The sequence below is a fragment of the Leptonotus elevatus genome, chromosome 2 (assembly GCF_054856555.1).
Source record: "Leptonotus elevatus isolate MCC_2025b chromosome 2, RoL_Lele_1.0, whole genome shotgun sequence".
In the NCBI taxonomy this organism is placed as follows: domain Eukaryota; kingdom Metazoa; phylum Chordata; class Actinopteri; order Syngnathiformes; family Syngnathidae; genus Leptonotus; species Leptonotus elevatus.
In genome coordinates, this window is record NC_141240.1 from 18,173,220 (window position 1) to 18,200,743 (window position 27,524).

The 27,524-nt window shown below is 37.9% G+C and overlaps 1 protein-coding gene across 3 annotated transcripts; it reads left to right on the forward strand.

Moving 5' to 3' along the window:
• Positions 1 to 81: 81 nt before the first annotated feature.
• sycp2 (synaptonemal complex protein 2) lies at positions 82 to 27,519 on the forward strand. Of its 3 annotated transcripts, none has more exons than XM_086067704.1 (44): positions 82 to 186; positions 664 to 718; positions 1,797 to 1,931; positions 2,028 to 2,159; positions 2,242 to 2,346; positions 2,440 to 2,464; positions 2,736 to 2,818; positions 2,901 to 2,992; positions 3,074 to 3,108; positions 3,193 to 3,335; positions 3,721 to 3,773; positions 4,391 to 4,436; positions 4,592 to 4,696; positions 4,784 to 4,844; positions 6,312 to 6,460; positions 7,619 to 7,687; positions 8,069 to 8,158; positions 8,234 to 8,306; positions 10,807 to 10,934; positions 12,347 to 12,410; positions 12,495 to 12,540; positions 12,649 to 12,728; positions 14,589 to 14,947; positions 15,326 to 15,444; positions 15,568 to 15,586; positions 15,673 to 15,740; positions 15,815 to 15,860; positions 15,941 to 15,984; positions 16,105 to 16,162; positions 16,278 to 16,437; positions 16,575 to 16,627; positions 16,718 to 16,873; positions 17,020 to 17,137; positions 21,263 to 21,345; positions 23,282 to 23,509; positions 23,627 to 23,672; positions 23,855 to 23,962; positions 24,243 to 24,433; positions 24,592 to 24,692; positions 24,868 to 24,967; positions 25,088 to 25,146; positions 26,678 to 26,753; positions 26,917 to 26,973; positions 27,276 to 27,519. In XM_086067704.1, the coding sequence occupies exons 2-44, from the start codon at positions 707 to 709 to the stop codon at positions 27,333 to 27,335; spliced, it is 4,035 nt and encodes a 1,344-aa protein (XP_085923830.1). In that variant the 5' UTR covers positions 82 to 186; positions 664 to 706; the 3' UTR covers positions 27,336 to 27,519. The 3 variants fall into 3 exon arrangements, with proteins under 3 accessions (XP_085923830.1, XP_085923831.1, XP_085923832.1); XM_086067705.1 differs by having other exon boundaries at positions 16,721 to 16,873; XM_086067706.1 differs by having other exon boundaries at positions 14,649 to 14,947.
• The last annotated feature ends 5 nt before the right edge of the window (positions 27,520 to 27,524 follow it).

The window sequence follows — 27,524 nt, forward strand, 5'->3', positions numbered from 1 at the left end:
GTATTTGTTTATTCACTGACAATAAATAAATAAATATCACACGCTACGCTACTCGTTTCCGTCGAACAAGTACCCGGATGTTGGACCATCTGTGTTTGACAGTCACGGTAAGAGGTCTTGGGGAAATTGCCGCCTGTTTATTGGACAAAAGGATTTGGCGGTTGTACGCCTGAGCGGAGGACTAGAGTAAGAACACCTCCTTTTAAGACGATTTACAGATTACTGTCACTGTTTCAATTGTAGCTACCTCGCTGTCATATAAATTATATTGTATAGCTATTTAGCGTGCTTTAAATATTCAGTCTTTTGACGAATCCATGCCAGGCTAAACTTTTTAAGACTTTTAGGTCAGCTAGCACTAGCGTAAACCGACGCCGTATGCTAATGTGGCAGCGTTGTTCCTTTTGTTGTAGGCCTATGAACAGATGGAACGATGACATTTTGCGACGTATTCTTTACATTCAAAGTTCTCAGAAAAACAAAAGAAGGAAAAATGTGTAATTAGTCTTCGCGGCATAGTCCCAATTCACTCGCACGCAGAGCGAGATTTGGTTTTCAGGATGTAAAGTGCACTACAAACCGAACAAGTTGAACTTAATTTGACCGCTAAACTTTTTTTTAGTGTCACTGTCTGAACATATATGTTTTCCCTCTTTCCCCCAGATGTTTTGAAGACAATAACAAATTCCACTGAAGCAAAGAAAGAATGGCCTCAGAGGTATATATAACATGTCATGTTGCAGTGTTCCCAACCTTTATTGAGCCAATGCATATGCGGTTACATTAGAAAAATCTTACAGCACCACCAAACAAAATGCTACAAAAAAGTTGTTCTTATTAGTACAATCAATTTTCATGACAATTTTTCTACATTAAAATAAATGGAGATGTCAGTCCAGTTCCAGCCAACACAAAAAATATTGTAACATCCATCCATTCGTTTTGTGAACCACTTATCCTTTCTATGTTTGAGAAAAAAAAAGAGCACAGCACAATTGTACTTAATAAAAACAAACATGAATGACATAATTCGAATGTACAAAATTAGAGTTTGTGCATCAAGGTAATTCAGTGTGCATTGTAATTTTGTTGGTGAGTGTGCTTTGGCCACCAGGGGGCAGAAGAATACAAAGTAAGTAGATTTGATGCTGAAGCACAGAAGGAAGCTATCACAACTAAGCTGCCATAATAGTAGTAGTATTTTTACGCAGAGGATAAAAAACAAACAACTATATATATATATTATTGCCTGTGAGTATTGTTGCATTCTCTGTGAATTACCACAATATTGATGCTAGTTTTGCATTGTGTGTTAATTAGCTAGCTGACTTTCAAAAGACAAAGACGTGTGGTTTAGTTAAATACACAACATCTAATTCTCTTTGTTTTATGTTAACTGCTTGAAGCCATCACTTGGCCTCTTAGTGCTCATAACTAAAAAAAAAATTCTCACAATTAATGACAAAAAACTCAGTTTTTCAAATGTTGATGTAACACTATATGTACCTGTATTAGTGTATGAAAAGCAACAGAGATGCAGGTTAGTGACTTTCTACTATCGAATGAAATAGCATGTTATTGTTCTGCCTATTCATCCATGTTGTTGGTTAATGGATATATGAACAAAGATACATTACATTATTTTTAGTAAACTCATTAAAAAAATTGGACCAATGAAGTGAAATTAGGTAACACACAGGAATGTACATTTAAAAACAAATTATGTGATCACCCGGGCATTTTATGAAGCAATGGTGGAAACTAAATGACAACAATATAAATATTTGTGTTTGCAGTTGGAGAAAGCAATCACTGATGCATTCAAGAACAAGAACATTACAGCTCTGAAAGGATTCCTGCAAAACAACACAAATGAAGCTCTCAAATGTTCCGCGCAGTTTCTCAACAAATTGGACAAGTTTGTCACTCGGGTCAGATATTTTGCATGCTCTCTTTTGTAATGGATGTTGTGTCCCATGTGCTGGATCATATGCTTAATGAAACCATATGTATTTATTTTTTAACAGAGCTTGGATGAAAAAGACTTAAATGCTGCTTGTGTGGCTTTCGCAGTCCTCCATATTTGTGGGAGGAACCTGAAATTTCCTGCGGGCAGTCAAGGAATTACAGGAATAATACATCAAGGCCTGATCCAAAAGATAAGTATATGAACTGTAAACAAATAGTAAATGGATTAATACAAAAGTAGAACACTTGTTAATTGATCAGATTTTTCTGCACATGTTTCAGTGGTTTGACAAGTGCAAGCAACTGTGGATTCAGCACGGACCACAGTGGGATAAATCCTTGTCCACGCTGTCAGAGGACTTCTTCGATGCTGTAACGGTGAGATAATGTCTAAAAAGCCAGTACAAAGTATATTGTACTTCCACATATTCTATTGCATATAAGGAAGGGATTGAATTCCTTTGTTGACAGATGGTTCACAAAGCCTCCAAAGAAGGTATGTTTGTTAATGTATTTTTTCCCCCTCCCATTCTTCATGTTAATGTGAAAGTATTTGTATTATTTTGTTTGGGACATGCACGGAGAATGTGAACCTCATGCTAGACTACTGTGCTGATCATATTATTAACTTCATAATGACCTTTTTTTTCTCTGCATAGAATAAGCAATATAAGAACAGATATACATATAAGATATAAGATTTAGTTTGGAATTGTAGCAATTCCGTGATGAATTTTCAATGACTGTGATGCCTCATATATTTACAGGAATGATGGGAATCCAATGCTTCTTGTATTCTGTTGGCCAGTTGGTATACGATGTCAGAGTTTGCGTCACCATCAGAAAAGAGGTTTGACCTACCAATTTTGATGAGCATTAAACACTTTTGTGTTATTGCATACTCTTGAATCTAATGACTAATGTCTGCATAGGCAATCTGTGCATTGAACATAATTCTGAAAAAAATGGCAGTGTCACCTGGGAAAGAAAAGTTCCTGACCTCACAGGAGGCCTCAGATATGATGTATGTGAATTTAATTTTACAGTTATTATAGTTGCAGTTATTTAAATATGTTCACTCATCTTATTTATCATAATTCCATAGGATGATGCTGGCTGGTCAGATAATGCTGTGTGGGGGTAATCATCGTTTTAAACATCAAATTCCTGTTCTATTCAAGCTTTTATTCATGAAAACTGTGTAACAAAATCTGTTTGCGTCAGATTACGATTTACAGGTTGCTCTGATTGAGGTATTATTCCGAATGACCACCCCTGACCAGAGAAAGAAGCTGAATGCTCTCTGGTTCAGCATGGCTGAAGTAGCCTTTGCCTTTGGCCAAATCCACCCTTCGGAGTTTGAGGCGGTAACGCATTCATTATGACAGTGTTTCCCAACCTTTATTCAGCCAAGGTACATATTTTATCTAAGATAAAATAAATACAATATCACAACACAAAGTGGATCTGCAGTGTACAGTACATTCTGCCATCGAGTGGAAGAGCATTATTTGTTCTGTCGCCTCAGTATAGAGAGATGAATAAAGGAATAAATAGATGAGCAAAAATGACCTTATTTTCAGATTAATAAAGTGAATTTACCACAGCAGACCTGATCATCTCTCATAATAAACCACTGGCTTATTGGGTTGGGAATCACTGTATCATGTCCGTTATCGGCATTTACAGTTTATGGCCTGAAATGCATTGCAATTGGAATGCCACTTTTCATAACAACCTCTTTGATTTTAGGATTGTCGCACATTTCTGATCTTCGGGAATGGATTACAGGGAGACAGTAGAAGGTACACCAATGAAATAAAATTCCCAAGATAAAAATGAATTTCCAAGATGTGTTCTCACAATTTCTGTCTTAAAAGATGTTAAATGTTAGTATTTCATTTGAAGGGTTCATTTGATCCTTTCTAGAAATTAATTGAGAGTAATAATGGCCAAAACGGGCAACACGGTGGGTAAGCCATTAGCACATCTGCCTTATGCTACGTTCAGACGTGCCATCTTTCTCTCTTGTGTTTGATTGCTGGGGTGACTCCACACCGGCTTTACTGAGAGGGAAGGGGCTTCCTTCCCGCGAACAGCTCACGTCATCTCGTTGTTCTTGTGACACAAGTCTTTGGGGTAGAAACCAAAAATGTGCTTTTGGGCCATTTTTGGCTGAAATTTTTTGGTTGACCGAATTTGCATTCGCTGCATTACTAGTAAAAACTCATGCAAAGACTATCCCTTAAAAACACCCTCCAGCTGCTCAACTGTATAGCGGGTGCACGAACGCTGGACCGCGATACAGTGAGGATTCACTGATATTCTCTTAATTTACCCCTTGCTTGAAAACTGTTTATTTGATGGATGTTGCGACATGATGATGTGTTTATTTGACCTAAAAATATCTTCTCTGCTGCAGAGTGATATCGTATCCATGTTTGGAGGTTTATCTGGACAATTTCCAGGTCAGTAGCTGTGGCTGTAAATTATATCTTGGTTGAGCACATTAAAACAACACAAATACATTGGTTAAATGATAATTGTTTTGTTTGATGTTCAGGAATGCTAATTTCTTGTGTGTAATGCAATTGGTCTAAACAATTATTGCTCATGCTGTCAGCTTCTGAGACCCGCTGATGACAAGCTTGACAAATTCTGGATTGACTTCAACCTCGGCAGCCGAAGCATCTCATTTTATTTTTCATTTGCTGATGAGAAGTCTCTGGTAAGTCAGTATTGATATTAAATATACAATTTGTTTAATTTGCAATATAAATCTGAATGATTGACTTTTGGCATCCCCTTCATGTAGACAGGTCTCTGGGATTCAATCTGTATCACTGAGAATGCAATCCACAGCTACACTGTTACAGGTACATTGCATATGAGACACATCGCTGCTCAGTTCATGTATGTTTGAGAATAGCACGCCAAAATCTCATAATATACTTTGATTCAGGCTGCAACTGTGTCCACAAATACAAGATCATTGCAATAAATGCATTAAAGGGGAAGTAATAAGGAGTAGGGGTGTTAGAAATTCGGCAATATATCGTGATATTATAGCGCGCAATTCTCGAATCGATTCGATATGCGGCCGAATCGATTTTTAAACATCAATTTTTTTATGGAAATATTCAACAAAACGTCTTACTTAGGGTTAGGATTCACACATTAAGCATGGAAGAATGTTATATTAATGGAATATTAAGCCTTAATATTTTATTTCAGTGCTGTTTAAACATGAACACACACTGCAACCTGTTTGTTAAATACAGTGGCTCAGTTATAAGCCTGCATTTTCAGATAAATAAATACATTTTCATACAAATTTTACAGTGTACAAGTGTACTGATTAGTATTTTCTAAATTTGAGTAAAAAAAACAGCAATAATCAATTTATAGATTCGCATCGGGATTAATCGGTATCGAATCGAATCGTGACCGATGAATCGTGATACGAATCGAATCGCCAGGTACTAGGCAATTCACACCCCTAGTAAGGAGTAATGTTTATGTTGTGCTGTTGAGCAGTGCATAATTCTTTTTTATCCTCGTATCAAATATACTGCAATAACAGTTCTGTGATATTCTTGGCAAAATGTAATCAAATAGGGAAGTTTGGACAAATTGTTATGGAACTGAATAGGTTAGCAGCTCTGTGACTGGAGATAGTGTGGAATTACGAAGTAAAGAATAAAGAAGAAAACAATATATTTTGGAATAAGGCTGTACAGTAATACAAAATGTGGAAAATTTAAGTGCAGTTTTTGTGCTGTACATGCAATTTGGATGTCTGGGTTTCATTCATTGAAAAAATGGTACTCAATTTAATTTGTCAAGTGGTTGCACAAAATAAATTTATCTGGTTACATTTTTAGGTAAACTGTACATGTAATTAAAAAAAATTCTGGATCCAGATGATTTTATTGTGTGCAACCACTTCATGAAATTACTTTTTTTTTCCCCCAGTGTGTGTTGTGACTCAACTGTTTTCGATACGTGTCACTTGAAATGTACATGTAAATAGACAAGCAAATGTAGGCAGTACATTGAAATTGGACAATTTGACATGCTTTGTAAATTCAACCTTTGATTTCCCTGAATCTTAGTTGCTTCCAAATTTATGGGGGCAGTCTGGGGAAAGGCCCTCTCATAAAGCCATGTTGAACTGAGATATTGTGAATCAAGCCCTTTCCATCCCAAACATCATTGATCTCCAACCTCACGAATGTACAAAAATATATTCCTGGTATCCTGATTGCACTATACCTTATATCTTACAGTCTACCACTAAATTAACATCTGACTTTTTGTTTATGTTTGTTCAATACTTCCAGAGAAGGGACCTAAGCAATTTTTACAGTTACAACTGTCTGAAGTGGTCATGGCGGGTAGCGTAAAAGGATCAAGTATCACCATCACCTTCTGCTCCACCTTAAACATCCGGCAGGCTGTTACTAGCGTCTATGGACAAAGAAAGGAAAAAGTAAAGCAGATATACACATTTATAATCACACTAACAGAAGTGCATTTCTAATAGTTAGATAAATCACAATTGCAGTTAAGATCGAGGTTACCGGTAGAAAAAAAACACGTTTGTAACACATGCATTTGTTATTCAGCACTTACCGTAAATTAATTTGATCTACCTAATTCCTCAATCTGGGCACAACCAACTTCAGCATTTGGGAAAACTGGTGAAAGTACTTTTGGCTCAGGTAAATAGTGAAACCCGTTTAGCAGGGATGAGGATAGTGGAACCCTTTAACAGGGATGAGGACAGAACACCCATAGGAGCGTTAAAGGTCTACAATGCCTTTTGTTTTGCACATAATGTCTTCAACAGCAACAAATGTGACAAAATCTGATGTTTAGTCTTGGGTGACAAACGTCCTCTTTTGCCCGGACATGTCCACTTTAACATCCTTTCCAGGTGTCTGGATGGGTTTTATAAATGACATAATAAAAATGTCCAGATTTCATAGTGCGGCAAATGGGAGGCGGAGTACATCGTGTTACCACAACTTCTAGACCGCGGACTGCTCCCAAGTCTATAACGAAGGTTTAAGTCAATTAAGTGTCTTACCATGTCTTATCATTTAAGTATCTCGAGCCCGGGCCGAGTGTCCTGTTTTTCGGAAATGTATATATTACATGTATGTGTATCAATAAATGATATACATTAACATGTATTTAAATGTTGTCCAAAGACACCAGCCATAAAGAAAACAAGATTTTAGCAAGTTGGGCCTGAGAGCGTCATGTCATCAACTCATTACTGTATACATTACTAGTTATAGTGGCATACCAAAAAAGTCAGCTAACTCAGTGGTCCTCAACCCTGGTCCTCGGGGACCGGTATCCAGCCTGTTTTCCATGTCTCTTACAGCCAACACAGGTGGGAATCGTTATCAGGCTTCTCCAGAGATGGCTAATTAGCTGATGATATGAATCACCTGTGTTGGCTGCGGGAGACATGGAAAACAGGTTGGATACCGGTCCCCGAGGACCAGGGTTGAGGACCACTGAGCTAACTTGTTTTCTTGGTTTGGTTACGTGACATTCTGCATATACCATAACAGATTTGCACTATGGAATAGATATTTAATAACACATCTGGTGAATTACTTTCCTTCTCTGGCAGAGCACAGCAGGAAAGACATCCTCTGTGAACATGACACTTAAAATTGTCATTGACGAGGACAAATCCCAGGTAAAGTGCACTCTCGACTCGCAATTTTTTTGAACTATTAGACAGTTACAGATGGGAAATCATTTTGGTCCCTTGTTGAATTTGTAAATTTAAATTAACATACTCCAATTTTTATAAGCAAGGCAACTTTATATAGCAAATTTCAAACATTGTCCTTGACACAACCAAAAGTACATCTAAAAGCAAAGACGTTTCTTTTGCGGCCCAGGTGAACTTCAAACTATATTTCCATAATCAAAGAACAACCATAACATTTGAGATTGTTGATATAGTTAGTGAGTAATGCAGGGGATCAAATAATGATTTTTTTTTTTGACTGTGTATGTGACTGCATGTATGTCAACTTAGATTGAAGTGTGGTATGTTGTCACTCTCCAACAGAATGTTGTCCCAGAGACTCAGATGTCTCTTGGTAACGGTGACAAGAACACTGCTTCATGTCTTGGAACTGCAAAGCCGACGTCTTTACATGTGACTTTTTGTACTTTACAGAGTGTTCTAAATTTTTTACAAATTGATTCTTAGTCATAGTAATTTCCTTCCCAGATCTCAGCCGATGTCATTTCTGGGATGACCATCTCCAGCAACAGAAGTTCAAAAGGAAGCATACAAAAAACAAGTATGTGAACTGTACTAGAATTGGGTGGCCAACTTTAAAGCATAAGAGCCTTTAACAGCCCCCTTTGTACAGAGCCACAATGCCACAGCAACAGTAGCTTACAATGTCTGGCTAAAACTTTTAGGTACACCAAGACAATTTAGCCATTTCTACTATTTTGGGTTACTCTTCTGAAATGCAATTCTTTACACAATTAACTAGTACAACAACAGTAAACATATGCGACTTGCTCTGATTAAAGGGTCCACACATATGTCGCAAAAGTTAGTTTTGAGTTCTTGACAAAAATAGATCACATGGTCAAAAATTCAGATTTTAAGGTTTCACTACCTCCCCACTTTAAGGTCTCTTTTTCCATTTCCCAGCAGCCTAAAAGTTTAAATTGTTGTCAAAGTGTATGACTATAGGTGATTAGTAGACAACGTGCATCATTAACCAGTGTGTTTTTAGCTGACTTGAAACAAGCCTGTCTTGGGGAACCTGCCTCAAAATACTGTAACCCAGAATTCCTCGCCTCTAACGTCATTTTACAAATTATTTAGATTAGGGTCCACCAATTCCAGTCCTCGAGGTCCGGAGTCCTGCAGGTTTAAGGCCCTGTGCAGACGGAAGCAAAGCCGGCTTTGTTCCTCAAACAAATCTCGTAAACAGAAACATTTCAAGACTTGCGTGTGTCCAAAAGAAGATGCTGAGGACGTTTAATGGCTGTAATGCATATGCCAAGTCTGGAGTGGCGTTGTAGTGCAGCCACAGGGAATTAACGGAAAGCGTAGAAGAAGAATCAGCAAAGAAGACACAAACTTTTTTCTATTGCAATCTATAGAACAAAAATGGCTTTGCATGTATCAAAACAACATGAAAAAGACATGATTCAAGTACAACACCGCTTGTTGAACGTGGGAATAAAGAAGCAAAATAGTTTTCTGCAAAAGCATAAGCAAGCTAAGGAGGCTGCGCAAAACGACTACGACACGGCTATCCGCCATCGTTGTTGACAGACTGACAGTTTGCGCGCAGTCACACGAGAATTGGCGCATACGTCATCAATCTGCGACAATGCGTCGCCATCGAGCAGCGGCCATTACGTCATCACTGGAGGCGTATCCTGCATATGGTGTCCAGACGGACGCGTACGGGGCGCGTTTTGAAATCTTTCCACTCTGGAGCCCGGTTTCAAAAGTGATCGGTTTCGTTACCTATTTCCTCAGCACAGGTGATGTCTTCTTCAGTCGACAGTAAGTAACAAAATGTGTTTTTAAAGGTTTTAATTGTTCATGAAAAATAATGAAGTTATCACATTAGTTGTAGAAAAAATATGATCTTCTTACCGTTAAAAAAATGGCTCAGTGAGTCAAGTACTGGCTGTTATGGACCTTTGATGTATGTGCCAAAACTTTAAAAGCAGTATTCCTAAAAGTAGAGATTTCAATCCGACCACATTGAAATTGCTGTATTGTCATAATTTTTTTTTAGGTACTTAAATAAAAATAATAATAATAATAAAAAAATAAATATATATATATATATAGAGAGAGACTATTTCAAAGGGAATTAAGTGTAGAATTAGAATATAATTAATATCTCAATTTTCTTTTCTTTTTTTAGCCAGAGTCGGTCACATATTCTTAAATTACTATCTCCCTTACCGTGTCAAATAAAAGTGACTGCGCTTTTATCATTATTATTATTATTATTCATCTTTTCCATGGCAGCACAGTAGGATCATGCATAGCACATTGGCCTCACAGTTCATAGGGTCAGGGTTAGTGTCTTGACTTGGGCTTCCTTCTGTGGGTATGTTATATATATGTTGGTGTGTTTTACACACATTAGCATGGGTTTCCTTGGAGTACTCTGGCTTCCTCCTAAATTCTCAAAACATGCAAGGTAGATTCATTAAAGGCTAAAATTGTCCATTGGTGTGAATATTGAGCGTGAGTGGTTGTTTGTACTCGAGGGCCCCTACTCTGCATGCTTTGTTCTTTCCCTCCTCCAACACACCTGATTAAAATGATCAGAATCATTATCAGGCTTCTGCAGAGCTTGCTGAGTTGATCATTTGAATCAGGTTTGTGTGACAGGACAGTGGCTCTCGAGTCTTGAGGATCGAAGTTCCCTACCTTTGATCTAAAACATGCACTATAAGGACCCTCGAGGATCGGAGTTGGTGACCCCTGCTATAGACCAGGGGTAGGCAACCCTGGTCCTCAAGAGCCGTAGTCCTGCGTGTTTGGAGACATCTAAAACAAGCAGGACTGCAGCTCTTGAGGACCAGGGTTGCCTACCCCTGCGCTAGACCCTGATGAGGACACTAAAGAAAATACATATATCTTTACTATAACATTTTATGATATAAAGTAGTTGGCCTTTTCATGTTGACATCCACAAAATTTGGCCAAACTGTTGAGCTTTAGTCTAAGGTATGTCATTATTTCTGTGAACATTTCAGGAAATTATACTCAACTACTACTACTTACTACTTCCTGTTTCTGTTAATTAGACAAATTCACCGAGAACAAAAGGAAACCATCTCTGGAAATATTTTGTGCTTCTGATAGAAGGTTGAGTGCAAACCTGGCAGAAGAAAAGACCACTGAAGAAACCTTCAAATATGTCAGGACAAAGCAGGTATGGTTTTCCATTTATTGCAATAATTTGTTTCGAAAAGTTAATATTTTGTATTATAATTAGTTCACCACACACAAAGTGAACTATTTGAAGCTTTAATTTGTTTCTGTTTTGATGGTTATGGCAGAATGACATAAACATAAACATCCAGTGTTTCACAAAATTGATTATTAGGACAAAGCTCAACATTATAGGCTCCCTTTGTCCCACTCTTGTCAGCTAGTTAATGCAGAACAACTGCAGAGGTTTTTCTGAGATTTTAAATGGTCGCATTCTGGTGGAAAAGACTGCTAACCTGACAGTTGTGCAGGAAACCATCACTGACATCCTTCATAGGGATCAAAGATCTCACAAAGAAATTGCAAAACATGTTGGGTGCTCACAAAGCACTGTATCAAAGTACATGAACAGAGGAAAGGGGAACTGTGGCTGAAAAAAGATGCACAAGTGACGAATGGAGAGGATGTCAAGAAATAAATATAAAATATATATAAAATGTTTTATTTTGACGGTGGCCTCACCATGTTTGCTGTGTGTCACGCCATGGACAGAATGAACAATTGCTTGACTAGTCTTGCTCACGGAGTACATTTTAGGAAGGTACATAATTTTGTAAAATGAGACTATAAATATGTGCATCTTTTTTTTCTACATGTAGGTACCAGCAAACAGAAAATGTTTAAAAATATATATTTTTATGAATTCGTGTATATACGGTGGGATGATTTTGGATCATTTTATATGGGGGGGGGGGGGGGGGGGGTAGGGTCTTATTCACACAATTTTACGGTAGATTATTTTTCATAATCGTTCACCCTATTGTACATGTATACACTGACCTTGTCTTTAAAATAACACATTAAAGAGACATGATCATTGTCAAACGTGGTAATTGTAACTACAGCAATGCATACTGGGAAATGCATCCTCGTCAGATTGAAGAACACCTGCATTCCATTCTGGGAATCTACAACACAGAACCTTACCCAAATATAAACTCGTTGCCAAGTACCAAGCTTTAAAAAAAAAAAAAGAAAAAAAAAAAAAGAAATTACAGCAAAGAAAGTTGAAAGTTTCTATTTAACTTTCTCTCAAAAGAGTAATTTATTATATTTTCAATTTTGTTTAGTCTTTGTAGCATGTTAATATTTTCAATCAAGATAATGTTAACGTTTTTATTTAGAGTAACAAAATTCAAGTTCAAGTTGACTTATTCATGAATAATATTGTATCCTGTCTTTTTCGATTCACATTTTTGCCCGAAAACTTTTAGTTTTAGTCTGTTCAGTTAATGTTCTGTTCTGTTCTGTTTGGTCCCGCAACCTAAAGCATGTTTTGAATTTTGTTCCTCTGTGCAATTGAGTTGACACCCCTGCAATTGGGAATTGTTTTGTTTTTTTCTTGTCCTACAGAACATACCAGTAGTAAGAGAGTCAGAAAGGATGCAAGCAGGTCAGGTTACATACCAGTCTCAGGGTAGGTATTGTCATTGCTCAGTCCCAAAAACAGAATATATTTATAAGAGAAGTATCACTCTCTCTTTCTCACACACACTTCCAGAAGGTTCATTTGTGCCAGACACCCAGCCTTTAACGGAGCGAAACGCGTAAGAACAGCTATAAAGCGCCGTAGCTTATTTGTTGCACATATTATGTTTAAATGGTATACCGCATGTGATCGTGTTTCTGATTATTCTTATGTGTTCATCTTGTAGGCGTCAGAGGAACAAACATCCAGTTTCAGAAATACCCAAAAGGCCTATAATACAAAAAAACAATCCTCTGCCAAATTCAGGTAAGAAATGTGCACACACAGTATCATCGCTAAAGGTAGCAATGTGACAAGTGGCTGCCATCTTGTTGTAATTTTCTAAAAGAAAAGGAAAAAAAATTTAACAAGCAATTCAAACGCCTTGTAAAGTCATCCATACTAAACATGTTCAAGAAAAAAACAATGGTCACTTAATACATCACTAATGAGTGCAACGATTAATCGACCCCTAATCAATTCTCAAATTAATCAATAATTATTTTTGATAATCGATTGTTTTGATATCTTATTTAATGTAAAATTGTCCAAATGCTTGGAATTTCAGCCCCTCAATAGTAAATATTCTCAGATTTCTTTAGTCCTCATGAAGGTGGATGGATTTCCTTGCTTTTACTATGGAAATCAATTATCAATATTTTTGCCTGTTTTCTTTCTTCATGTTACAGACCAAACTAATAAAGAAAATTGACGACCACTTAAATGACTTCGTGAAATTGTCTGTTACTCAAGATTTGAGGCCTGATATTGATGAACGTTTGAAGAATAAAAAAATGGAAAGTTTCAGGAGCAAAATAAATCTACCTCATATAAAATGCTCCTGTGAGAGTCATTTGAAGACACAGAATATTTGAAAATATTAGTCAAAATATTTGGTTACGAAGAGGTTGCTTTGGTTGAAGCCTTTCTAGCATACACTGCCACAACTTGTATTTTTTTGTTTACATTTCAAAGGCAGGGGGATAAGTTCATCCCTTGAGTTTGTATGTTGTTTCCAGATCTATGTGTAAATGTATATGAATTAAAAATTATTTCTTGATCTTTAACAAGTATTTTTAGAAAAAGTACATATATAGAGCCACTCTGTATGTTACACATGTAACTATAAACACTGAGTTATTATATTGTTGTATTTACACAAATATTTGTTAAAAAAATTCAGATTGCCCTGACAAAGTGGCATGGGAGAACATGAAATGTTCTAATGATGTGTGACTAAGCAAAATTCAAAACACCATTAAAGGAGCATCTCCGTAAGAAATGAATTCCAAAGTGAATACAGAATGGCCAATTATTTTAATTTGTGAATTTTTATAGAGATATGTTGAGAAATGAAGCAGCGTTTCTACATTTACAGTAGCTCTGGGCCACCGAGCTATAACTATATGACTGTCAGGCTGTCCAAAGTTCACATACATTGGCCTGACTGGGCCAGTACAAATTTAATGAATAAATATGATGAAATCAACACACTTTGTCTTGTTTGATATTAGATATTGAACTTTACGTACTTATATTGATCAATCAGCATTTGTCATTTTACTGGACTGCACACTTTTTTTTTTTGTGCGTCAGGTTAAATACTTCCATAAGGAATAACTTGAAAAAGATATGAAGCTTGGAAAATGTCAAATATTAAATATTCAGTTAGATTTTATAATGCAACAGATGTATTTTTTAAAAGGCTTAAATGCTAAAGACGCTAAATGTGAAATAATCATTGAAACCATACAAGGCTAATACTCGTTCTAGAAGAGCCACCACAACATGTTTGATGGTGGCCCACCGGGGCCTCCGCCCAAAAAGGCTTAATACCCTAATAAGTTATAATGTTTTGACCCCCCCCCCCCCTCCAATTCGAGCTTGTTTTTTGGACAGATTTTCTTCCAGTGATATTACACAAAAGTATTCCACAAAAGCTAAATTTCTCAGGTTCAACTTCAAAGTGTTCAAGTGGCATATCCAAGTACACTCAGCATTTTGACAGACAGTCATTTTTGGTAAACCTTGTCACATTGCTATTAAAATCTATTTAGTGTATTGACTCACAAAATCTTTATTTTGCAAGTTGTTGTTTTTTTAAAATCAACCCTATGATCTTTGTAGAACAATGTTCAAATGTTGCAAAGAAGCAAGCGCGCCCCTTTTCTGCCCAAACGGTTACAGGCCTGAATAGGGGAAAGCAGCTCCATAGCAAAACTACTCGGCACTCGCAGCAGGTAATCAGAGAGAGAAACACAGAGTTTGCATTAACAGAAGGTGCCAGAGCCATTACATTGACGCCTGATCAAAAAAGTGTAAAAGAAAACATTCCAGAAGGCTCGAATGATTTGGAGCTGCATATTCCTAAAGAAGTACAGGCCCAGGGAAAACAACTTTACAAAACAATGAGCAGAGGCAGGCAATCATTGATGGCAGCTTCAACTGAGGCATCTACATCCAATCAAGCAAGAAATTCAAATAAGGTAGGTTGTTCATACATTCCAAAAACAACAATTCATCTAATGCTTTTTATAACGATGATGAACCTGGCCATGTTAGAACAATTGTGAACACAAACACTTGGTGGCTTAAAGCAGTGGTTCTCAACCGTGGTCCTCAAGTACCCCTATACAGTCTGTTTTCCATGTACCCCACAGGCAATACAGGTGTTTCAAACCATTAGCTAATCAGCAAGCCCTGCATGAAGCCTGATAATGATCCTCAGCTGTGTTGGCTGGGGAGAGATGGAAAACAGGCTGCATAGGGGGTACTCGAGGACCGTGTCTGAGAACCATGCCACCAAGATCGGCTGTTGCAGATAAACGAAAGCTTGTGATATGATGATACTTTTTGTGTTCTAGAGAGCTATGGAGGCTGTAGGCAACATGGTGAAACTCATCTCAAGCTATCACACCAAAAACAATCAATCCAAGGAAAAAGATGGAAGTATACCTCAGCGCTGTACACCAGCTGTTAGCGGGTACATACCACACACTAATTTTTATGTATTAATCTGTGATGTTCTGCAAGAATTTAACATTGAACAGATGTAACCATTTACTTCATCTTTTATTTTGAACCTTTTTTTAACATCTGGTATCAGCTTGCTTTCCACTGGTAAAGTAAGTAACTACTACTTCTAATATTTTATTGCTGAGAAGAGCCTTGATATGACTTCATTTGCTAAATATTATTTTTACTTCTATAGAAAAATACACAAGCAGTAGATTTAACCAAATCCCACAGTAAGATCACATCAAATGCAGCAAACAAAAGGTGAAAACATTCAACAGAAAGAGTTGGCATTTTGGATTCACTGGTAGATTTTAATACTTCTCTCTCTTGTACAGAAAAGATGTTTTTGAATTTGACATTGATGAAACATTGAGCATCGGGGTAAATACTTTGTCCATCTCATTGTATCTGAATGCAACATTTTTGGCTTCTAATCAGTGTTTGCCACATTTTTTGTTTAGGGAACGTTCAATACATTCCTTGGCAAACCTGCCAGATCACGCAAGTATGTGTACTTGTTGGCTGAATTTGGGCTTCTATCTGGTTAATGACTAGAATGAAGAACAGAATTTGAATTAAAATGCAATTCATTTTATTTCAATAATATACATTTGTTGTATGGCAGAGATACCCTTGACTCTTCAGTACACTTTTGCACAACCAGGACAAGACTGGTAACAAAAGTACGTTTCCTTTTTTTCCCATACGCTGTAATTCAGTAGTTTTAGGTATGATGAATAAAAGTATGACTATTATAACTCACAACGTATTGATCTGGGTTGGACTTGTATATTGTAGGAGGAGCAGAATGGAAATAATCATTTGTTCAGTGGCAGAGACGATATAAATTCTCTGGATGTCAGCTGGCTACGAGAATCAAGCAAGAAAGCCAAACCCAAAACTACATATGCCCGAAAGCAACCAATCAAGTCCAGAACATTAAAGCCTTCTAATTCAAGTACAATATATCTTGCTCCAAATCATATGTTAAAATGTTGACAGAATGCTTAATGATATTAGAATGCTGATAAAATGGTTAATCAACATATTTCCATGCATATTTTTCAATTTCTTCCACGGTGGATACATTTCCAGTTGTACCCCAAATCTTCCCCAAACCTGGAAAAAGCAATGCAAGACTCAATAAGGTAAGGAAGAGCACAGAAATAATGAGCGCATGGTACATTGCTAGTGAGCCACTAGGTGTCATCATTCACTGAAAGATAATTCATTTGAAGAAGGTGATGGACTTACCGAAGAAAGACATTCCAGAACCTGGCAAACCCTTCAATGACAACAAAAGACCCAGGCGACGTGCAGCCTTAGCCAAGAGCTATAAAGAGCCAGACACTGATGAGAGCCTGTCAGAATCAGAGAACCCTCAAGCAACCAAGGCAAGGGCCTTTCAGAAATTGTGTCACTTACTCGTTTAAAAAAGATGCATTAAATCACTTTATCTCACACTACATCAGACAACATCTATATCACATAGTGATCATAGGCACCTACACCTATCAAACGTACCGCTGTTTTCCAGCAGGCATGTGAAATTATTCAGACAGACAAGCCCGATGCCACAAGGATCTTTGAACGACAGACGTCAAAGTGTCCTCGTCCTGACCACAGCGCCTCCCCTTCCTCCAGCAAGAAAATGCGATGTAAGTAATTAATGTTAAGATAAATTCTATTGCAATTAGCAGCATTTGTACTCACTATGTAACAAGGGTATCTTTGATTTGGGCAATGCAATACAGTACTGTTAAAACACTGTCTGTATGGCTTTATGTTCAATGTTATGTAAAGTGATGTGATAATATGTTAACCCCCTTCTTGATTTACTTTTTGCATATTTGTCACATTTAAATGTATCCCATCATCAAACAAATGTAAAGATTAGTTAAAGATAATGCAAGTAAACACTAAACGCACATTTAAATGTTTTTTCTTATTAATGAGCGGCCTTTTAAATATTTTGCCACCGCGTTTCAGTCAGATTCAAGTCTGTGCTTTGATTAGGCCACTCCAAAACTTTTTCTTTTTTTTAAGGCATTCAGACATAGACTTGCTGATGTGTTTTAGATCATTGTTGTGATGCAGAAGAACCTACATGTCCTTCACCTTAATTTAAGGTCATGAACGAATGACCGAATATTATCCCTCAAGGTTTTCAGGTGAAGAGCAAAATTCATGGTTCCTTAAATCACAGCAAGCCATCCAAGTCCTGAATTAGCAAAGCAGGTGCAGACCATCACACTACCATAACTATGTTTGACGGTTGACCGGTATGATGGTCTTCTTCAGAATTGTTCTGTTACATTTACGCTAACTTTATAAATTACATTAACTCTTTGACTGCCAGACGTTTTCAGAAAAGGGATGCTGTGAGTGCCAGCCGATTTAAGCATTTTGACTGACCTTTCAAGGTCCACAGAAAATGTTCTGTTTGGACTATGGAAACACACATACTACCAAATCAAAGATTGAACTTTCATCTTTCATCAAAAAAAAAAGTATGTTTCTACCTTATTCCGTTCTTTAGTAATCAACAATAGAAAATGGTTAGTTTCACCCAAATGTGCTTGTTTTGGATTAAAATACGGAGAAATCAAGCTTTTAGTGAAACGATATTATTTCATGCACTCTAGTGAATTTTACACTTCTTTTTGTCCATGAATGATGCCACAAACACCTAAATAGTGCTTTACTTCTATAAAACACTACCACCAAGAATGAAAAAGTGTTTTTTGATAGCAAAATACGTTTATTTACATTCAACAGTGTAACAATTTGACAACAATTTGGCAAACTATTTACAAATGTGTGCAACTGTGGTACTATTTACAATTATGTGGATGTTTCAACGACAGTTTTTCTTTTTGTGTCACACTCCCCTGCGTGCAAGGAGATGCAACAGGATTTGCACAACAGATTAGTTTCACTGCGATTGCCTCTTCGCGTGCAGAAGCTACACTTTCTTGCCGGCCGTTTTTTCCGGGGAATAGCAAGTATATACTGCAGTGTGTGTTGACATACGGTGGTGTTACGTCTGGCTTCCTCATGTCCTTCGGTTCCTATACCGGGTGGTAAGAGATGTTCTGATCCATCTTATCCACTCCATTCATGGTGGCACCGTAGTCCAGAACCAGTGTCTTCTCCGTGATCAGACTGTACCCGCTCCTCCGATGAATATGCATCCACACGCCCGATCGAATGTCCGCTTGTGCAGCTCCGCGTTTTCCGGCGTTAGCAGCGCTAGCCGGTGAGGCTTTATGACGAGAGAATAACGGCCGCGTCAATGCTTCCAACTGTGCCGTCAACCTCGGGACATACCATCATCATCATCATCAATGTGCATTGGTCGATGCTTTTCGACTACTCTCCATCGTCTCCAAGTACCCGGTCGGTTGTGCTGCACGTTTTCCGGCGTTAGCGTCGCTAGCCGGTGAGGCTTACTACGTGTTAATAACGATCGCGTCAAGGCTTCCAACTTTGGCGTCAAGGTCATCATCACCGTCGACATCAATGCGCTTTTTGATCGATTGTATTGATCGATGCTTTCCGTCTTTGAAAAAAAATGCTCAAGCGTGAGCTGCTTGCAACTGGTCGCCATTGTTGCTTCATCAGCCATTGTTGCATCATCAGCCATTGTCCCCTCAACACTCTAGCTCCGCCTCACGTCTTCTACTGACGCCCACGGTGGGCGGCCCACCCAATCTTGTCCAAAGAGAGTCATCGCTGCCATTTAGGGGCCAAAACGAGTCATTATACTAACTAGATCTGCTTGATACTTTCAGCACAGCTGCACCTCCACCCGTTTCCAAAAAAACCCAAAAAAAAACATAGTGAACGTCTTTTAACGTCCTCGGCGCCCCTCCGTAGGTTTTTACTAAACGTTATATAACGTTTATGGCAGTCAAAGAGTTAATTAATTTACACACATTTTCAGAAAGTTATCTTTCGTTTTGTCACTCCATAAAATATTCTCCCAAATGTCTGGGCAATTAGCGGTATTCAGATCTGTTTTGCAAAAGTAAGACAAGCCTTTATGTTCTTTTTTGGTCACCAATAGTTTTTGCCTTGGAACAATCCCTTGGATGTCATTTTTTCCCCAGTCTCGTCCTCATTGTTGAATCACAAACAACTGACCAAAAGGGTAATTAAAAACTATAAAGAATTAAAAACTATAAAGAAAAAAAAGAAGTTCTTTAGACATTGTCCTGGATTCCTTCGTGCCCTAAAGGATGAATAGTTTCTGTGCTCCTGGGATAGTTTTTGAAGGATGGCCACCCTCACCTATGGTCACAAGATGTGGGTCGTGAAGATCCCGGATACATGCGGCCGAAATGAGTTTCCTCCGCAGGATGTCTGGGCTCTCCCTTAGAGATAGGGGGTGATAAGCTCGTCCATCCGGGAGGGACACAGCTCTGTGTTGAGAGGAGCCAGCTGAGGTGACTCGGGCATCTGGTTCGGATGCCTTCTGGACGCCTCCCTGGAGAGATGTTCCGGGCATGTCCCACAGGCAGGATGACCTGGGGACGACCCAGGACACGCTGGAGAGACTATGTCTCTCGGCTGGCTTGGGAACGCCTTGGGATCCCGCCAGAGGAGCTGGCTGAAGTGGCTGGGGAGAGGGAAGTTGGGGCTTCCCTGCTAAAGCTGCTGCCCCCCGCGACCCGGCCCTGAATAAACGGTAGATAATAGATGGATGGCCCACTCCTGGAAAGGTTTACCACTGTTCCATGTTTTCTCACTTTGTGGATAATGGCTCTCACCATGATTTAGTCCTAAAGCTTTAGGAATGTCTGTAACTCATTCCAGACAGATAGATGTCAATTACTTTTCTTTCGTCTGTTCTTGAATTTCTTTGGATCATGGCATTTTGTTGCAGCTTTTTGAAATCTTTTGGCTGACTTCATTTTGTCAGACAGGTTCTATTTAGGTGATTGCTTGACTGAACGGTGTCTGGAGGCAATCAGTTTTGCACTGTAACGAATTGACTGTAGCATTTACAGGAAATAACTGGCAAAAAAGTTGCCAGCTAATTCTTGTAAAATATTTACTGTACAAATTACAGTTACTTACTGTGTTTACATCAATTCACTGTAATCTAGTTTACAAGCGTTTCTTGTATTCTACGTAATTTACTGGCAACTTTACTGGCAACATTAGTTGCCTGTAATTTCCTGTAAATACATAATACAGTGTGTCGTTGTAAAATCCATACATCCATTTTCTTAACTGCTTACTCCTCAAAAGAGTCCCTGGAGCCTATCCCAGCTGGCTTTGGGCAGTAGGCGGGGTACACCCTGAATTGGTTGCCAGCCAATCTCAGGGCACACCGAGACGAACAACCCACACTCACAATCACACCTAGGAACAACTTAGAGTGCTCAATTAACAGGCAATGCATGTCTTTGGAATGTGGGAGGAGACATGAGCACCCAGAGAAAACCCACACAGGCACGGGGAGAAGAGGCAAACCCCATCAAGGAAAGGCCGAAGCCCGGGCTTGTTCTCACGTCCTCAGCGCTGGGAGGCGGATTTTCTAACCAGTCAGCCACCATGCCGCCCTTGTTGTAAAATCCATCCTCGTTCTACAGCTGAGTGCATAAATGAATGTTAGCTGAAATGTTGCCTGTTTATTTTTTTAGTAATTAGATTTAGTCAGAACAGGTTTTTTTGTTTTTGTTTTTTACTGTTAAAATAAGTATTTAATGTTATATACTGTATTGTCCATCTAGGCCAGCTGTTTTATCACATGTGCTTATTTTGGACCTTTACAGTCAGTGAAATGTCCACCCAATCCCTGGAGTTGGCCTTCTCCCCTTTCATCACCCTGCCACTGTGTTGTTCTTCACCAAAGGAGGTAAGATACTGTCTCGGTAATATTGTAATTATTGGCTGGGCCGATTATCGCTGCCAATAATCTGCATTGTGGTGTTTTTAAAAATATGGCGGCCAATAAAAGATCAATTTAAAACTGTGTTAAACCTCAGAGAAATATTTATTTAATTTCAGATAGCTTTATAAGAGATACTGTTGACCCTTGTAACTCTGCACCTTTTGTTTTTGTTTGAAATTAAAACAAATCTACGTGAAAGTTTATCATTTCACTTATTTAGATTTTTTTGTTAAAAAAAAAAGACAAAAAATAAATCCTGTATAAAACTATGGGGATTTGAAATTTTAAGACAAAGGCCTACTGATGACACTCGGACCTCCCTGAGCTTTTTGTTATAATTTTGAGACAAAGATATCTATTGTCTAAGATTGAAAACATTTTTGCAAATCTGAAAAGTTATTCAGTTAACATATAATTTAAGACATCTCAACAAAGTTAGGTGTTGGAATTATTATTTTTTTTTTAAAGGTGATGTCAATATTTTTCCCCTACTAATGAAAATGTTTATTGTCTCCTTGACGACCATTAATCAGTATCAGCCCTAAAAAAAAACATATCTGTCAATCGCTAGTATTGCCTCCTGATTAGATTATTATTATTATTATTATTAAAGGTTGCTTCCAGCATAAAGTTGTTTGAAAACTAAACTCAGAATCCAATTCTGGTGGCTATAATGGTGGTTGCCTAGAATTTGTCAGCTTTATGGATATATACCTGGCACATGAAAGTCACCGATGATACTTGATGCTCAAGTGAAGTTCACAAGATCAGCATGAGCTAAAGGTGCAACAAATACACAGACCTTCATCGTCAATCAACTTGATTCTCACTAAGTGGGTCTGTGATGTGAAATTCTCAGTTTGAAATTGACAATTTTTTTCAGTCACTAAGGTGACCAAGCAAGACTTCCCTCCTTCATCCTCCTTTTGGTAATTGATTTGAACACTTTTTATTGATACAAAGTGATTAAAGCTTAGGTCCTGACAATTGAGGGTAACATTTTTCTAAGTAAACGAATAATATAATTAAAAATAATAATAGTTCTGAAAGTACACATGATTAACACAACAAATGGGAAGCATTAATGGAATGTCCTGTTTAATTTAAGACATAGCAGATCATGGTGCTATGAATGCCAAGTGAAAAAAACTGTAATTAATTTATTAGACCATTTGGCATAAAAACAAGAAGAGAACATATATCATTATCCAGTGCTTTGTTATGGACATTTTACCACAGACAACAGGAAATATTTTCCAAACCAAGTATTTCTTTGCAGACATTGCCAATTTGACACTCAACAACGCTCCCACCTCCTGTCCTCTTCGAAACACTCAGCAACCACCGGCGCATACCCGGAAGAACCTGATCTTCTTCATGTTTGTGAAATCACTTGAGAGGTCTGCCTCAGAGGATTGAATTCTTGACTGTTTTTCGAAGATCGTCTTTGTATGTGTGGGGAGCTGTGTTGAGAGTATCGGAGCACCCCACACACACAATATGACCAAAGCTGTTAATTGTTCACTTTTTTAAATCATTAATTGTGGGGTCTGCCAAAGATAAATATATAAATTTTTTTAAGATTTAAAAAAAATTCAGCCGCTTGTATTCAAGATCTTCTTCTTCCAGTCACGACCCACAGCTCGTGACCATAGGTGAGGGTAGGAACATAGATCGACCAGCCGCTATAGAGTCTGCATCACTGCAGGTGCTGCACCGATCCGCCTGTTGATCTAATTCCTAATAAGTGACCCGCGAATAGGCAGGATTTCAGTGTAGTAATTTTTGAAGCACAGCACTATATACATTTTTATCCATGTCAGTATTGTATCATTTGGCATATTTTCTGTCCATTATTTTGACATTGTGTGCTTTTTTCCCCCCGTTTCTTTGTTTTTAGAAAAGTGTGATCCAGCTGTCTTCACTTCCACTACCCTTTTCTCCCTTGTTGGCACCCACAAAGCTGCCCCTCATCACCGCTTCACATATTTCTGAAGCCAACATGAATCCTGATCTGAATTGCAGCTTCAGTCAGGAATCTGTCTCTCAGGTTTCTCTCAGTCTGTCTTTTACCAGTGGAGTTCAGCAAATGCCAAATGCCTCACAGGCAAATAGTCAGAAAACAGAGGTAGGTTTGTACTGTCACGTTGTCTGATGTGGGTGGATACGTTTGAAAATTTGAAACTGACATTCTGTAATAGCCATTGTCAAATATGAACAATTGCATCACTTTTCATTCTGACAGAAAACACCACATTCAAATGAAGATTCTCCTGATAGTCTTGTCTTAGGTAACTTTGATTCAACCAATTTTCTTCTTATGGATTCCATTTTGCTGCAGGTAACCATAGAGCAAATGTCTCTAGCTAGCACTTGAAGATGATTGATATAACGATTTTGCAAAGGCTTCTGAAATGATGAAAGGAAGCATCTGTCCTACGGAAAAAATTACTTCGTATCATTTTGATGACAGGACCCAATCGGAAGCGCCGCATCTCCTTGTCCAGTAATTCCGACGAGAAAGAGAGGCAAAAAAGGAAGTGCTCCCCACGCTTAAAACCTCGTGTGTTATTCAACTCATGTAAGAAAAAGTTATTACACGTAAATTTTTATTCAAATCATGTATTGCATTAATTGAGACAAATTATCTCATAGTATTTTTTTTTTGTTTTTACAATAATAGTGCAAGATTAAACTAATGGTACTGTGTGCTTTAGCAAAGTTTAGCACGATGAGCCAGGCCACCATTGCAAATGTGTCTGGATAAATAAATGTTAAATAAATAAAATGATAATTATTGAAAAGTCATTATGAAGTCGAATCACACCTCATCAGCCTGTAGATTTATAACTGAATTATAGTTTCAGAAGAGAGCAGTGAAGATGAGATCAGCCATTTGGTGACCACTTCCTTCTCAGTGATGACAAATCACTGGAACACTGATGAGGGAAATGGAGAGATGGACGTGGAGGATTTAGAGTTACCGGATGTTGGAGTTAACCTGAGTTGTCTTTCTCCGCAACTCACTGCCAAACTAAAGACAAAGTTCCAGGTTGAAAACATGTTAATGTATTGGATATAATCACTAACTGTATTACTTCACAGTGAATAACATTTTACATTTGTAATTGCACTTTCAAATGCCTATTAAGGCTAACTTTCAAACACTTGACATGGTTTTTAAAAGACTGTCTTTGAAAATGTTTTTAGATTCAGAACGGCTTCAAGACAATGGGCGCTTATTACAAAGAGAACATGAATATTGTCAAGCAACACATCTCCTCTCTCAGCACAGAACTTGGCAAACACAGGTCAGTCACTAGGTACTTAAACATTTCCAGTGAAACATTTTTGAAAAGACGCATGTAATACAAGTACTATGGCCCATGAGCATGGCTGCCGAAGGCCAGTTATTTCCGCCAAATGTATTTCTCTCCTTTTTAGATGAAATATTTAAATGGTGTGTTTTCCTCATATACTGCACAGGACGCAAAAGTGTGAAGATGCAAAGAATGTGTTTCTGCAAGAGATCCACAACCTGGAGCAGGGGAAGGCTAAGCTGAATAATATGGAGAAAGACCTGAATGTATACTTTACCTCTCATATCTAAGCATACAAAGTCAAACCAAATTGTGTTCTCAAATAAGAGTGTATGGTTTGTTGTGATTTCACCAGTGTTGTGAATTGTGTATTAATTATTTTACAGATATGCTTGGAAAAGCAGCAGACTTTTTTCAAGTTATATCATGAGCAGGAATCCAAGAGGTAAAATTAATACTCTGAAGAATGAGTTCAATAGAATGACTAAAAAATAAAAAAAATTCCTTCTGAATTTATAACACTGGTCAACACACATTTTGGTGCCAAGAATGTTTCAACAGTTTTAGGGTATTTTGATTGTTTGTCACAGAATCCGAAAATGACATTGTTTCTTCCAAATTGGCTCTAGTTTTTGAAATATTCCATATTTTTAAGAAATGTGACAATTATGACATTGGTTATTCACTTTATGGTACAACTTTGATGATGCTGTATCTATTTTTGTAAGCATGTCCAATGTCCATACAGTATTCTTTCCTTTTTTTTATATATATATCGTGAAAGATGGCAATTGTTATCACAGAGAGGCTTCATAGGCAAATCATGTTTCATGTGAAAATTAAGCAGAAATAAACACATGCAAAAACAGGTGACATCAAAGCATGAACACTTGAACATGAACATTTTTTTTATTGAGCCAATTCAAAATGTCAAAAATATCTATCTCAAAGACTTGAGCCAATTCAAATGAATTGTCATTGTCAGACTCAGCAGCCCAAAATTACCCAGAGACCATTAAAATGCCACTTCCATTGGCCAGTGTTATCACTCTCAAGCTAAATTGTTTATGAACTTTTTGGAATTTGCTGTGGGATAATAAAAGTATTATCAGCACAATTAATATAAAATCACACGACAACTACCGGAATGTTCCTCTGCTGGCTGCGTTTACTTACGCTGTTTCCGGCTGTGTTGTGATGTTGCGTAGTATGAAATGTGTACATAATTTTTTTGTTTGGCAATCTCTTTGTACAGCTTCATTATTTTGTTGCTTCGTAACCCCTAAAAATAAGTTTAACAAAATTTAAAAGCCGATCTTTACCCTAAACTAATGAGATGCTAACCTTGCACTGCAAGATGAATTCTCACGGTATTTGTGAATTTACAAACTCCATAGAATACATCCTGTACCAAACCCGTTGATTTTCACCGATCCGAACAGCTGGTGGTTTGGACCAATCACAGAGCAACATTGTGTTTGGGAGCAGGATATGCAGCTGTGACAAAACCAGGAAGCGCCAACACCGTAAGAAACAAACTAACCTAACATGGACAAATGGACGCTGCAATTAATTCTGTTCTCGCAGAATAACTCAGTTTCCTTGTTGAATGTTGAACAGCAAGAGACGCTTTGTGCATTTTTAGCTGGTAAAGATGTTAGTGCTTTTATCCCCCCTACGACAAGAACAAAGATGACAATTTCATCCGTGGCTGTGATCAGTCAAAACAAAAGTTAGGTAGACGTGCACAAGACCGCATCGTCCAATCAGCTCGAAGTATTATACAGAATGTCCCGCATTTCCCGAGCAAATCACCGTGGAGCAGTCCCAGATTGTAGTTGATGTTAACTCCCTTGAGTGAATCACAATTATCAATCTGGCTATTGCCAGTTTAATGAGATGCACCACATTTCTACAATCTCTCAGTATCTTCATTTTTCTAATGTGTGATTTTGTTTGTTTTTTCATCCATCTAGCATAGAGGTCCTAAAGACAACCCTGAGAGACATGCGCTTGAGCCCTGAGTACGAGAAGCCATTATTCACATCCCAGGTCTGAAGCAGCTTTTATCTTAAAATGTCAACTTATGTGTCTTATCACCTATGTGCCATACTAGTACCATATTGATCTTCTCATTGTCTCATGGGTCAACTTGTGACCACTGTGTCATAGTGTGTTCCCTCAACACGCACTGACAGCCTTTCATTGTTTGCAGATGGCTCATCTTAAAAAAGACATGAAGTCAATCCAAGAGAAAGTCCTCCGGACAATGGTAAGTGAAAATGGTGCTCATCAATCTGTTTCACACCAACTCTTGTTTGTTCGCTTAAATTTTATCTCCCACACCTTAGTTTGAATTAGTTAAGAACAGGGGTCACAGCTTTAGTGCGAAAGGTTGATTAAAACTTCTCCACTAGGTAGAACAACTGTGGTCTAAATGTTCATTTGTCAGAATACTTGAAATTATTTATATCATATGTAATATACGATGTGGTTGTCTGCAAACAAGCATTTCTGTCTTGATAGAATTTGCATGGAAGTTTAGTCATCATCCTGCTTGTGTGCATTTTGCAGCACAAGGATGCCTTGGAAAGTTTGAGGAGAAGTCTGCGTGCCTGGGTCCTTGTTGATTGAAGATTTAAGTGCAAGCTAAGTTACACTGTTAGTGTAAATAAGTTGCGTTACAGTTACTGTTTACACTACTACTGGTAAAATGGCATCTATAAGCTTTACATGTATCTGTTTCATTGATTCTTGTGAATTTGACTTTCATGTTACTCATTTTTTGCGAAATTAAATTAATGTCTTGTAAACCTTACGTGT